This window comes from Castanea sativa, chromosome 1 (assembly GCF_040712315.1).
Source record: "Castanea sativa cultivar Marrone di Chiusa Pesio chromosome 1, ASM4071231v1".
NCBI classification, from domain to species: domain Eukaryota; kingdom Viridiplantae; phylum Streptophyta; class Magnoliopsida; order Fagales; family Fagaceae; genus Castanea; species Castanea sativa.
The window spans coordinates 47,656,235-47,671,155 of NC_134013.1; the positions used below are offsets into that span (position 1 = coordinate 47,656,235).

The 14,921-nt window shown below is 36.9% G+C and overlaps 2 protein-coding genes across 2 annotated transcripts; both read left to right on the plus strand.

Annotated features, from left to right (window-relative positions):
• Positions 1 to 130: 130 nt before the first annotated feature.
• LOC142622886 (mannose-6-phosphate isomerase 1-like) lies at positions 131 to 4,949 on the plus strand. The gene is made up of 5 exons (XM_075796447.1): positions 131 to 607; positions 1,495 to 1,662; positions 2,861 to 3,073; positions 3,702 to 3,968; positions 4,457 to 4,949. Exons 1-5 carry the CDS (start codon positions 266 to 268, stop codon positions 4,775 to 4,777), a joined length of 1,311 nt encoding a protein of 436 aa, XP_075652562.1. The 5' UTR covers positions 131 to 265; the 3' UTR covers positions 4,778 to 4,949.
• Positions 4,950 to 13,884: 8,935 nt separating this feature from the next.
• On the plus strand, positions 13,885 to 14,691 carry LOC142628589 (uncharacterized). The gene is made up of 2 exons (XM_075802657.1): positions 13,885 to 14,390; positions 14,514 to 14,691. The coding sequence occupies exons 1-2, from the start codon at positions 13,885 to 13,887 to the stop codon at positions 14,689 to 14,691; spliced, it is 684 nt and encodes a 227-aa protein (XP_075658772.1).
• The last annotated feature ends 230 nt before the right edge of the window (positions 14,692 to 14,921 follow it).

Sequence of the window (14,921 nt, forward strand, 5' to 3'; positions counted from 1 at the left end):
AAAATCAAATTGCCTTTTTTTCCACCTTTAGGCGGAAGCTTCCTAAAAATAAAAAGGAGTAGATCGTACGTGGTCTCAGACAAACTTCGTCTTTACGTTCGTCTTTTTCTCCCACACTCCAAAAAATAAAAATAAAGCAGGACTATTTATTTCCCTCTCTTCTCGTGGCGCTTCAAAAAGCATATAAAACCATGCACTGCCACCACCACCATCGCCACCAATACCACTAGACTCTAGACCCCAACTCTCTCTCTCTCTCTCTCTAATGGGTTCCACACCCTCTCAGAAGAATCTGCTCAGGCTACGATGCTCAGTCCAAAACTACGACTGGGGTCTAAAGGGTCAAGACTCTCGGGTCGCTCGGCTCTATGCCCGGAACTCGGGGTCCGAGACCCGACCCGACTGCCCATACGCGGAGTTATGGATGGGCACCCACGAGTCTGGGCCCTCGTTTGTGGTCGAGGCCCCACGCGCTTCCAATGGCGTGTCGGTTGACGTTGACGATGATGTCGGTGTGAGCTTGAAGAAGTGGATTTCGGAGAATCCTAATGTGCTTGGTGATAAGGTTTTACACAACTGGGGTTGTGATCTTCCTTTCTTGTTTAAGGTACAATATACTAATTCTGCTCATGTTTTTCCCACTATGTGTTTCTGTCTATCAATTTGAATTTCTCTTTTTGGGTACAATTTTTCTTTGTGTTAGTATGTTTCTGGTGGTGTTTTTGGACTTGATTCGACTGGAATTTGAGATTTCTATGTTAACTATTTGATGGGTTTAGTGTGAATTTTCTTATTCTTATGTGGAGAGTACAACTGATGTTCCTGCATCTTGATATTTGAGTTTGTGTTTGTAAATTTGTGTTTTTTTGTAAAACTTTTCTTTCTACTAGTAAATTTCTGGTTTTGTTTTAACGGAAATTTGAGTAGTCAATGTTCAATATTTATTGGGTTTTGTGTGAATTTTTTAAGATATGAATATATGCGTTTGGGTGTGTAAAGTTATGTGTTTGTAAAATTTTGCTTTGTTGTAGTCTATTTTCTGGTTGAGTTTTTGGGTTTGACTGGAATTTGAGTCTTAAATGTTAAATATTTGATGTGTTTTTCGTGAATTTTTATATCCTGGATATATGTGTTTGGGTTTGTAAATTTGCCTTTTTTTTTGTACATTTGTTGCTTTGTTGTAGTAAATTTCTGGTTGGGTTTTGGGTTTGATTTGACTGGAATTTAAGATTTCTATGTTAAATATTTGATGGGTTTAGTCTGATTTATTGTTCTTTTGTGAAAGGTCCCACATATGGATGCATGTGTTTATGTATGTAAATTTGTGTATTTTATACAATTCTGTCTTTGTTTCAGTAAGCTTATGGTTGGGTTTTTGGGTTTGATTTAACAGGAATTTGAGTTTTCTTTGTTAAATATTGATGGGTTGTGTGAATCTTCTATTTTTTGGTTATGAAGGGTTTTGTGGGATTTTGACTCTTTAGTGGGAAATAGGTACTTTCTGTGGCAAAAGCGTTGTCAATACAGGCTCATCCCAATAAGGAGTTGGCAAGGGCATTGCATAAGGCACTACCAGATGTGTATAAGGACGACAATCACAAGCCTGAGATGGCTTTGGCAATTACAGAGTTTGAGGCCCTTTGCGGGTTTATCAGTCTTGAGGTATTATGAGATCCAAGGTAGCTTTGTATATGTGAAGCTTTTACTTGATATTTCTTTGTTGACTGGTATTGTGGATCCAAGCTCAAATTTGAGTTTTGTGGATGATCTGATATGGGTGTGATAAGTGAATGGGTTGCTTAGAATTGCTTGTTTGTTAAACAGTTTAGAATAATGAAAGCAATCTGGGAAATTGTCTCTGCATTCAAAATGGATAAGACTGTACCTTTTTTTATTGATTAAAATTCTGATTGGCACCCAGTTTTATTATATAACTCATTCTTACCTTCATGTTTGTGCACATTTAATTAATTTTACCTCTACCTATTAAATGATTAACTCATAACTATTGTGATGCTCGTTTAATTCCTGAATTAAAAGCTTATCAACTGGCTGAACCTTTATTCACACTACCATGACAAAGTTAGTAAATTTCTTTGTTCAGATTAATGGAGAATTATAACTTCTTTGTTGTTCCCTTGGATTCTTCTCATGACACTTCAGGTCACAAGATGAATCCCTAATCCCTAACCATCAGTCAGCTTTGCTCTGACTGATCTCAGTTAAATACAAAAGTTGGACTTCCTAGTAGTTTTTGGTCAGGAGACAAATAAAAGGAAGTAAAAAATTAGTCTTTCCCTCCTTGCTGAAAACTGCTTTCTGCTGCCTGAGGGTTGTTAGTCATGCGTGCGTGTGTGTGTGTGTGTTTTGTTAACTATCGAGGTATGTGCAGCAGCTTTGATGGAGTTCTATTCATGAAAATTGTGAACAAACTGCTAATGAGCTCTAGCTCAAATAGCATTTCCTCCCACAATATTGCATGGAGGGTGTGGTCATGAACGTAAAACCATTGAGTGTGTTACTTACTAATAATAATGACAATAACAAAACTAAAACTGTAAACAAACTAGACTTTTTTAAAGGCGTCCCTTTTCTCATAAATTGAGCAGGTGCAGGAGAAATGGGGTAATATTTCCCTCTCTTTGCTGACAGGTTCACAATTTTTTTCTTCCTTTAGAAGTACTGTTTTGAGGTTCATTGGATGTTTATATTATGGATATGAAGTGTACAAGGTGACTGGTGTAGTAGAGCTTTTGGTAATTGTAGTAGCCGAGCCAAGCTTGCTTGTATTCTATGCATGCTCACATGATTTGTTAATTCAGTATCATTTACTTGGAGCAACTTGCTATTTTCTTACCAGGAGCTTAAGGGTGTGCTTTGTAATGTTCCTGAGATTGTAGAACTGGTTGGTAGTGCATATGCAAACCAAATCTTGCATATTAATGAGCAGGATGGGGAGGAAAAAGTAAAATCTGTTTTGCAGTCAATTTTCACCCAGCTCATGTCAGCTAGCAAAGAGATGATAACGAAAGTGTTATCTAACGTAAAAAGTCGTCTGCAAATTGAAAGTCAGGTCTGTTGCAATTAATAATTTCCTTTTTGTGTTTGTAGTTATATGTAAGATTGTTCTTGTAGAGCTTTATGCTCTTATTTGTAGGATGATTTGATTGTTATAGTTAGCCTTGAGAAGATGCTGCTTCCTACTACATAATGGCCACTATGTAATAAAAACTCTGTCATGTTCAATTGTTAGAACCCAGATTTGATTAAATGTGAAATTATGGAGCGCACGCACACACACCCATATATATCTATCAAGAGAGAGAGAGAGAGAGAGAGAGGATTAAGCTGTGCCAATTTAAATTGAGCAATATTTGCACTGCTCAATTACTGCTTATAGTATATGCATTTTTATGAACCCACAGTTGGATCAACTACACCCTATGTATCCCTTATGTGTGCTAAATTGCCAATTTTTAAAATCAATTTGTTGTTAGTAGCTCTCGGATCCTTTAAATTACACTAATTTATGTAAATAAACTTAAATTTTCATCACTCTAAATGTGATGGCATTTGGTCACTGATTAACTTGGTATTGAGCATGAAAGGCACAAGGAGAATTTTTTTTAAAAAAAGTTCCAGCTTTTGTTTTTCCTCATATTTTTGATGATCGATAAGACCTTTTTTCCCTCTTGCGTCAGGTGAGGAATTTAACAGATAAGGAGCTACTGGTGTTGCGGTTGGAAAAGCAATATCCAGCTGATGTTGGTGTCATATCAGCATTCTTTTTTAATTATGTGAAGCTTAATCCTGGTGAAGCATTGTATCTTGGGGCAGATGAACCTCATGCATATGTATCAGGTGAGTGCATTGAATGCATGGCGACTTCAGACAATGTTGTACGGGCTGGCCTTACTCCCAAGCACCGTGATGTCAAAACTCTTTGTTCCATGCTCACATACAAACAGGTAATGAATGTTCTCAGGTATTAATCCAGTTTTAATTGGATCTGTTGTTTGCTTTAAAGGAAATACTTCTTTCCTTTGGCAACCTTGTAGTCATGGAGTTCATCTAGCCACTTCCAATAGTAATTTGAGATCTGTATTGTTAACCTACAAGTGGGGTCTTTTTTCTATGGGTTTATTTCAGGCAAAACTTTGGTTGTCGCATGGCATGAAACCAATAAATGGCAATTAATGGTCCAACAGACCTGACAGTGGATAAACTTTCTCACATGCTGTTACACACACACACGCACACACACATATTGGTCCCCATTTTAGACTGAGTTTAATGGTTGTGCTTCACTGTTGGTGCAAGAAAAAAATGATATTATTTTAATATTTTCTTAATAAATGATTTTTTCTTTTGTTATATTTATTGATTATCTTGGTGATGTTACTACATCAGACTCAAATTACAAATATATGAATATTGATATTTGTCTATGCTGCAGGGCTTTCCTGAAATCCTGCAAGGAGTTCCTCTGAATTCATATGTAAGAAGGTACCTGCCACCTTTTGATGAATTTGAGGTGGATCAATGTATTCTTCCCTGCGGGGCATCAACAGTTTTTCCGGCAGTTTCAGGCCCTTCCATTTTCCTTGTCATGGCTGGGGAGGGAATTATGCATGCAGGATCATCCAAAGGCGAAGTAGTTACTGAAGGAGATGTTCTTTTTGCACCTGCTAACACTGAGATTAGCATTGAAAGTGAATCAGAATTGCAGCTATATAGAGCTGGAGTAAACGATCGACTTTTTCAAGCCTCGTTATAATGCAAGAGCACCTTTTTTTGCTTTAGCAGAAGTAAATAGCTAAATTATTTTGCGCGGCTAATGCTCTGCACTGTTTATAAATGTGTATTGTGTAATGACACCTGCATTTTCATGCATGAGCGATAATATAGTTAAAAAGAATAATATTAATAAGGATCATTATTTTGGTAGTGAGATGTGACAGGATTTCTTATTCTTCACCCAATCCTGTTTCTGTGTTTTTGTCTAATCTTTTGTTTCCCAATGAAAAGTCTCGTCAAATTCCCACCCTAAGTAAAAAGAAGGGGGGTTGAAACATGTTCACATCTTTGCAACCTATATTTTGAATGGCTTATGAAACTTGTTTGGCTCGTCTTTTAGAGTTTGTTGGTAGAGGTAACTTACCACATTTGCAATTGGCCATATATTGGTAATAAGTTATACAGACGAAAGTATCCATAATTTCACCCGTATTCCATTTTTATGGGAGAAAAAGTGTCATTTGAATTTACACTGTTCACTTGTGTTTAAACTTTTTATCTCCTTGAAGAACTTAGAGTGGGGCTTTGAGAGTGTTTGTGATCCTTTTTATTTCGTTGGGCTTTTAAGTTCCCAAGCTCAAACCCCTACATCTGCAAGCTACTAAAGCTTGAGTAATATAATCTAGGCAATGCTTTGGACAATAAGGCTAGAACAAAAAGGGGCCATAATAAGAAGGGAAAGGATTTGGTTGCAGCAAGTCTTGCATAATGGTGAATGTGACACCTGTCTAATTAGTGTTTCTCACTCTTCTCTCTCACCACTCTCTCTAAACACTCACCTCTCTCTCTCTCTCACACACGCAATATGCAGAACTTGCTGCAACCAAGGTTGCAGGACTTATTCCTTGCCCTAATAAGAAAAAGCCAGTGGCTCCAAGTTCGACACCAACAGCTTAAAGATGCACATGCACGCCTACCCAGCAAACAAGAGCCTAAATTTGGGTGGCCCAAGTTTGCATTGGGTCCAACTCATTGAAATCCAACCAAGGGAGGTGCAGTTTGGTTGGAAGGGGAGTGGGATTTGAATAAGTGGTTGTCCTTCACACACTTCGATTTCTTTGTTTATTGGGAAACACATTACACAAAGAGGGACAAGGGTTAGACAGCCACAGTATACATAATACATGTCATGTCCTTTTACAATCCCTCAAACTTTTTACCCAAATGAGTTGCCTCCTCTAAAATTTCTTACCTTAGCTACCCCCTTTTTTTTTCTTTATGAAGTCAACCAATTTCTGAAATCTAACATGGCTTGGTTCCATTCTACTGAATGAAGAAATTTTTCCTCTCATTGTTAATACCAAGAGCTAATTTTTGCCAATAATTGCAAATCTCGACCATAAAGCTTAGGATTTTTTTTTTCAAACTAACACCCATTTTCAAATAATTTTGTTAGCTAGTACGTTTTCAAAACTATTTAGGAAATTAACATCTAGAGTTTTATATGCTCGATTTCAACATTCAATCATATGAAACTCGAGTTCGTAGGACTTGATTTCTTTAGCAGACTGCAAACTCAACCCCATGGAGACCCAAATCCTCGAAGAAGAAGAAGCAAATCCATGAAGAAGAATCTGCAACCAACCCCCCAAAGACCCAAATCAACCAACCCCACGGAGACCCAAATCCACGAAGAAGAAGAATTTGACCTAGAAGAAGGAGGATCTGTCCAAAGAAGAAAAACCTCAACAACCAAACCCATTTCTCAAAAACCCAAACCCAAAAATCAGAAAAAATACCCCACAGACGTTTTGATTTCAACACCGGAGCGGTTTGGGTTTGTTGCTCATAGAAAAGATGGAATGATGAAGGCTTGCAAAATGCAAACTACCTTGATAGTGCTGTGGGGATGAACAAATTTGGTTTTCAGGTGAGACAACCATCTGGATTCTCTTAAGCTTGTTAATTTGGGAGAATTTTTCTGGTGCTTCTATTCTTTCTTTGAAGGCATCGCCTGCTAAAGAAATCAAGTCCTATAGATTTGAGTTTCATATGACAAAATGTTGAAATCGAGTTCAATTGACTCGATTTAGCAATCCAAAATTGAGTATATAGAACTCGAGAAGTTAGTTTTCTAAATAGTTTTGAAAACTTGCTAACTAACGAAATTGTTTGAAAATGGGTGTTATTTAAAAAAAAAATCCTAAAGCTTACATCCCTAAAAACCAATCAAAAGCTCACTGTCCCAAGTATTTTTCAAATAGATTTGGGCAAGTATTTTTAATTTATGTATTTAACTTTTCTGCCACCAAGGCTAGAGGCTAGAGGGGCAAGTTTCCTAGTTCAACTCACCGCGGCTAGCCCATAAATTATCAACATTCTATCCTCCCTTAAAAGCCCAAGAACGAAAAAGTTTGGAAACCTCTTCATAATTTAAACCCACTCCTTTCCAATAAAACCTTTACCTGTGGCTGTGGGACTTCTTTTGGGTAGAAATAGTTATAAAAAGCCTTATCCATTACTAGGCTAACTGAAAACTCTTTTTTTTTTTTTTTTTTTTTTTTTTTTTTGTCGCGTTGGTAAGGACAAAATTATTTTGTTTAAAAGTTCCGAGTTGTTTGTTTTGGGTAAAATTAGTCGATTGGACTTAATATTTTTAGCTTTACTAGTGGTAATTTTTGTTGTGAGGCTTAGAATGTATAGGGTAATAGTGTTGGAAAGAGTGGTTGAAATAGGGAGATGATACAAAAGGGGGAGGGAAAAGTGAGAGAAAAATATGATTTCATTATTTGATTAGAGTAAAAAAGGAGATGTAATAAAATGAGTTGGTTGGAGTTTTTCACTTGGGTCCACTGTTTCATTTTTCCATCCAAATTGAAAAGAAAATGGGAGGAGATATGATGTTGAGAAGAAAATTACAAAATTTCCCTCAAGTTTTCCATCTGCTTTTATATAATAAGAGTATAATAGTAATTTAATCTCCATCCTTCTACTTTTTCACCCTCTATATCACAAAAATATGAAGAAAAATATTTTTCTATCATCCCAAGGACAAACCATTTCCAACCTCTCAACCAAACAAAACCTTTATCTATATTTGGATAGGCAACATAAGCCCAAGAGAGAGGAGAGGGTTGACTTAGGTGTATTTTGAGCACCTTTAACCCTTTCTCTCCTCTCCCCCTATCTTCTTAGTTCCAAACATGTTTTAAAATTATTGGGTGCTCTACACTGTGGGTCCAGCCCACACACACACATTGTCAAAGCTCTAAAATGAGTTTGTCTCCTCAGCCAACATAAGTCAGCCTTAACTTAATGGGATATGACATCAGGCATGTGAGAAACGTTGAAATTGGTTGAAGGAAGAAAGTAAGAGCACTAGCATTGGGGGTGTAAAAACCCTTTAGTTGCTATTTTAGCAACCAAGACCAAGAAATAGAGTTTCATCCGGGTATGGGAATGCAAAAATTTTTAACACCCGTGAATAGCAAGGTTGTGTATAAACAACCTTACTGTTCATCAGATGTAAAAATAAAATAAAATATTTTATTCCTTTTCTCTCTCTCTCTCTCTCTCTCTCCTTAGTTCTCTTCATTCTCTTTCTTCCTTCTCTCTTCTCCCTCAGCCCCTTTCATTCTCTGCATACCCGAATTCCTTTTTTCTTTGTTTTCTTTTCTCTTGTAAATTATAGTTTGCTCACTGTAAATAGATAGTTGTGGCTCTCATTTGGTGGGTTTGTGAACTTTTGTTTTGGGCTTGGACGAAATCAGATTGGATGGAAGACATTGATTTGGCGTTTTTCAGAGGACTTTTGTTTTGGGCTTTTGGATCGGACAAAATTGGACTAACGATGAGTTTTTCAAGGCATTCTGGGATGTTGTTTGGAGAGGATGGAGTTTTTCAGTGTTGGGTTTTCTTGGATCCTTTCTTGGTTTGCCATCGTGGGTGTGCTCACCATGGGCCTGGGTTTTGCTTGCCTTGGGTTTGCCGCTGTGGGTTTGGGTTTTGCTCGCCATGGGTCTGGGCTTGCTCGCCGTGAGGTTTTTTTTTTTTTGGTGGTGGGTTTTGCTTGTAGTCACGATCTTCCACAAACCCTATGGTGGTGGGGTGGGTTTTGATGTGGGATAGGCAAAATGTAGGTTTTGATGGTTGTTGATGTTTGTGGTGGATGGTGATGGTGAGTCCTTTTTTGTGGTGGTGAGTTGCAATGGTGGTAGTGGTGGGGGGTTGAGTTTTGGTGGTTGTGGATTGGATTTTCAATGGTGGTGGTGGCAATTATTTTTAGGGGTAATTTTGGTGGTGAGAAACTGGGGTTTGTGGCTGAGTTTTAGTGGTGGTTGGTAGTGGCTGAGTTTTGGAAGAAAAGGGAGAGAAACGTAATTTTTTATATTATTTGATAGTGCAGTTTATATTAATTTAATGAGTTGTATATAAAAATAGAAACTGAGATGTTAGACGAGTTGTAAAATGAGATGATAAAATAGATTAAGTAGGTTTTGAAGTTGTAAAATATAACTTTTTTGGTATCCCGGATGCTAATGCTCTAAGAAGGTTGAAACAAAAATTAAGGATATTTAGACATTGTGTGAGAAAAACACAGAGTGAGAGTTGAAGAAAAAGAGAGACATTCAGCTATTTAAGGTGCAGTCTAAAACATAGAGAGATACACAGTGAGAGTGTGTGTGAGGGTAAAAGAATAAAAATTACACACAAAGAGGATAAATTTGTAGAGTTCTTTTGGAGGACTTTTAAGTGCTACAACCATAGAGAGTTGAAGTGTCCAAAAAGAAGATTTTTGCTACTGGGTTTTGTGATGAGATTGCATTTATTCTTTGAGATATATTTGTTGCACGTCTAGTTTATTATGATCTCAAATTTGGTATAAACTTAAAGAGTTGTAATCTTTATTTTCATATTGGATTTTTCAGAGCTGATCGTGGTTTTTCCACGTTAGATTTGGTATTCTTATGTGTTTATGTTTATGTTTATGTTGTGTTTGATGAAATTTTTGTTTCCATATATGTTGCTATTGCTTGGTGGTCATTATTTTAAGGGGTAACTATAGTAAACCCACTTGTAATTTGGCCCGAAATCACTTTGTCTACCCATGGTTTAAAAAATCTCACTTTACCTATATGAGGTAAGCTCTATTTGTCTCCCGTAATCCACCTCTATTAAAAACAAAGGTAAATACATATTTTTGTACCTTTTTATGTTTCTCCTCCTAAAACATAAAAATTCATACAATCTTTTAACTGATGTTGTCATAGGACTCTAAGCTATTTATTTTCCTTTTATAATCTTGTGAGGATCTATAGGAATGATTTCGCAAACATGTTTCTTAATATTTTATGTCAAGCCAAGCTGTCAAGGCTTGATTCCTAGAATTTACCTTAAGATGTTTGCTACTTCTAACTATTAGCCTTTGTCATTCTCAAAAAAAAAAAAAAAAAAAAAAAAACTATTAGCCTTTGTATAATGAAGGGAACCCATCTAAAGACTATTGGTATTCCACCATTAGTGATTTCCAACACACAAATCATATCCCTCTATATCAAAGCAACAACAGATATATCGTTTTAGGAATAAATTTCGTGGTTGACAAGACTCAGTAGACCACCACCATCTTCCTCATTTTACCACCATCGATAAAATCTACTAGCAAAATAAAAAGAAAAAAAAAGCCCGCCTCCAAGTCAAATCCAATCCACATGTCACACAATTCGCCAGTAAAACGAAAGGAAAACAAAACCCAAGAAGGATGCTACTGTTGGCCTCAACGGGAGAAGGAGGAACCATCACGATCGATCACCGATCGAAGTGAACCCATGAGAAAGAGATGGAGATGAACTATCTTGGGATGGACGATAGTTCTTGAGCTTGAAAATCCTTTCATCTGAATCTAGTTTCATCTCAGTTTGTGTTTGATTTCATTTCTCTCTCAATCACACCGATGATATCGACGAAAACACATACACATAGGGATGGCTGGGTTTGGAAATGAAGAAATTTCTTGATTACTTGGTAGTTCTTAAAACGTCACTTGTGTTTTTGCATCAACTTTTTTTATAACAACAACATTTTTTTTATCTTTAATTTTTTTTTTAAATATTTTGAGAGGGGAGAGATATAAAAGAAATGCAAAAATATGTATTTGTCTTTTTCTTTTTTTAGTGGATGTGAGTTATAGGAGATAAATAGAGCTTAAACCAAAGATAGAAAAAGTGATTTCGGGCTAAACCACGTATTGATTTACCACAGTTACCCCTTATTTAATTGACACAAACATTGGGGGGATTTAGATATTTTCCTAACAAAGATATGAATCTTAGAAACAAATTCTCTTACGGTTTAATTTCCCACCTACAATGAGTTGGTTTCTCCATCATATGTTGTTCATTATTTGAATTGTTATACTCTCCTCATTAGGAGAAATTATAAGGCCCTCATGGTGGACAAGTGACGTGATCCACCATTCCACTAAAAAACTCTCACATGTTTAAAATTGTTGAGTTAGAATTTTTTAAAAAAAAATAAAAACTAATTACTGACTCAGCAATTTTAAACAAGTGAAAATCTTTTAGTGAAATGGTAGATAAGTAACGTGGTCTATCAGAAGACTGTATAATTTTTTCCTCACTAGGGAGTAGTGGGTGATGATTCCACCGTGTACACGAAGAAGCAAATTGTTAACATAACAACTTAGCAAATTTTAAATGTGTATATTTCAAACGTATTAAATTATGATATTTTGTGAGATTATATGAATATGATCACCCTTCACTTCCTATAATTATACTTTGTTATCTATAAAATTTCATCTTTTAGAAAAAATGGCAAATTACAAATTACCCATTTGTGGTTTGGCTAAAATTTAAATTGCCTACTTGTAATTTGAAATTTGACACTTTACCTACCTGAAAGTAGCTCAATTAGAGTTCTGTAACATTCCTCTGTTAAAAATATGGCTAAATATATTATTTTGCTCCACTTCTATGTCTCTCTCCTCCAAAAATACAAAAAATAAAAATAAAATAAAAATACAAGATCAAATAAGATCAAAAAGAATCTAGCGAAACACTTTTATCATAAGATTTCAAATTACAAGTAAACAATTTAAATTTCGGTCAAACCTTAGGTGGGTAAAATTTCAAATTTTAAACTACAAGTAGGCAACTTAAATTTAAACTAACTTACAGGTAGGTAAGTTATAATTTGCTCAAAAAGGCTATTACTTTCTTGTCACCGGGAAACTCCTATTCTACTATGACATTAATGCCCCCATTTGCCAGAAAAACTAATGTAGATTCATGATATTGCAAAACTTATTGTAAACCTCACACGCACGTTCTGGTTTTTAAAAAATATATATATAAGTGGTCCCTAGAGTCAAATTCTCTTGTATCCATAAAGTGACTAAAATTGACATTGTAATGGATAAAAATTAACTTAATACAATAAATTTCTTTATTGACAGAGAATCACAAACAAGAAGCAAGGAATGGTCCCATTATGGTGCTTACAAACAAAATGTCCAAATACTGCTCTATCTTAGATCGAGGATGTAAGGATCATTCCTAACCCATAAGGCCTCTCAAACCAAGGTGAGAACCCTCTCAAACCAAGGTGAGAGTTCTCTTCTATTTAGGTTGCATTTGGTATTGGTTTGAAAATTCAGTTATTTTACTATTTAGCTTATTTTTGCTACTATTTAAGTTATTTTTTGTACTATTTATGGGTCTCACTGTACTATTTCAGTTACCTTTGAGCTTTATTTACAGTACTTTCAATAAAAAAGTTTTCAATTTCAGCTAAATAAAATATTCCCAAGCAGACTCTCTCTCTCTCTCTCTCTCTCTCTCTCTCTCTCTCTCTCTCTCTCTCTCTCTCTCTCTCTCTCTCTCTCTCTCTCTCTCTCTCTCTCTCTGTGTGTGTGTGTGAGAGCCTCCTATATTTATAGAAAATATAGGAGCTAATCTTCTTAGTCATGGGGGGATGAGTAGTAGTTCCAATCACATCTCCCTCTCTATGTTGGTAGGCTGTGGGATGAGTTAGTGCATGGTTGTAATTAATGTGGAGATGACAATTAACTTCTTGAGGTGCAATATGATGACAGATCACGAGAAATTGGAGAGTTTTTGAGGTCCCCTTTTTCAATCTGAAACTAGCTTGTTTCATGGGACTACAAGATCAACCCTACAAAGTATGGTCAATGACCTTGGCTATACTTGTCTAATTTTAAACACACTCAAATGACCATTAAGACGTAATCACACAGGGTGTGGCTTGATGATAGGAGTCTTCGTTCTACACCTAGAGAGGAGTAGTTCAAGTGATAGCCCTAGTAAGGCCGTGTGGTATACGTGTTATTACCCATTACCGTCACGTGACGTAGGGTCAATGAGCCCACACCGAAGACCCCCTTTTTTTTATTCAGCAAAAAAAAAAAAAAAAAAAAGACCATTAAGACGTCAATTTTTTCTTTTAGTGAAGTGGAGACTTGGGTCCTACAATGCCTGTTTGTTTCCGCTTTTTGGACTCAAAAGACACGTTATCAGTCCAAAACGTGAGCTTTATGGGTTTGGTAAAATTTTACCATCTCCAAAATGTGATTTTCTGCATTTTCGCATAACGCCTGCTGAGTTGCAATTGCAAAACATGAAAGTCGTGTCGAATGTGTTAAAACGTTACAGTTGAAATGGTGTTGCCAAGCCACTTGAGGACATAGCCACTAGGAGAGTCATGCAGCCACGCACGCTCTCTAGAGAAGAGGAGGCCGAGCTCACCCGTAGCAATAAGAAAGTGAAAGACACCAGTCACGCCGAGTTTAATGGTGGAAATCTTCCTGAGTCTCCACCACCAGAACAACAGTTTTCCGAAAACAATGGGTCCGTTTGGATAGAACTTATTACTGAAAACTGAAAACACTGTAATAAAATAATTTTTAAAGAGGTAAAAATCACTGTTCATTCCAAAAGTTCATAAAATCACGTTCAATGAAAAAACACGGGTTGAAAAAAAAAAAAAAGCAAAACTTGGACGTGGACGGGCTATCCAAACGCCCTCAATATCAAATCATCGTTCAAGGATAAGCTCATTGGAGAAATACCGGGGGCTTACGCACATGCTTTTGATTTGGCTGACCAAATGGAAGAGGATAGCGACTCAGATAATGACTTTGATGAAATCAACAGCTCCAGTCGTGAAGGAGTAGTGAAATTTAAGCTATCCAAGGAGACAAAGAGACGCATACGAGGGCCATGGGCAAAGGCCATCATTGTCAAGCTTGTTGGGAAAACAGTGGGTCTAAACTTCATGCAAAGCAAACTTAATCAGATATGGAGACCTGAAGGGCGTTTAGACTGCGTTGATCTCACCTATGGGTTCTTCCTAGTTAAATTCTATTCCAAGGATGACCTTGAGAAGGTGATTAAGAGGGGTCCATGGTTCATTGGAAACCACTTTCTCTCCTTGAGACCATGGGAGCCATTTTTTAAACCATCGTCTACAACGATGTCGTCTGTAGCTATTTGGATTAGGCTCAATGAGCTTCCAATCGAACTCTACGAAACAGAGGTGCTGAAGGACATTGGAGAAGCTATTGGGAAGGTATTGAGAATCGACTCTCATATAGCCATGGAGGCACGAGGAAGGTACGCCAGGCTTTGTGTTTAGATAGATATCAACAGACCCCTTATCAATACCATCCTCATCGGTCAGTTTGAACAAGCGGTTACCTATGAGGGCATCCATAGGCTGTGTTTTTCTTGTGGAAGAGTAGGCCATAAAGTCGATTCTTGTCCGTACACAATCTGCAAGGAGAAAGAACCATTAGCGCCGACGGAGGAGGTACAAGGTGCTCAGGCAAACATCAACGGCGCTGGTCAGCCCAACGACATGCACAACGCATGTGAGGAAACGGACAAAGATGGGTGGTGTATGGGCCTTGGATGATTGTGAGTAGGAAACGGCAAGGCCAGAAAGGGACAAGGTCGGGTACAGGAGCTGCTAGCAACACTACTGAGTTTTCAGCACACCATATTGGTCCGAAAAATTCGGACAGAGGTGAAAAAGAAATTTCTAGAGAGAATTTCTGAACTGATTCTATTTCATTGAAATCAGATAATGATAATTACAAGCTATGATTGCTATATATATACATGCATACAAGAGAGTAAAATGGG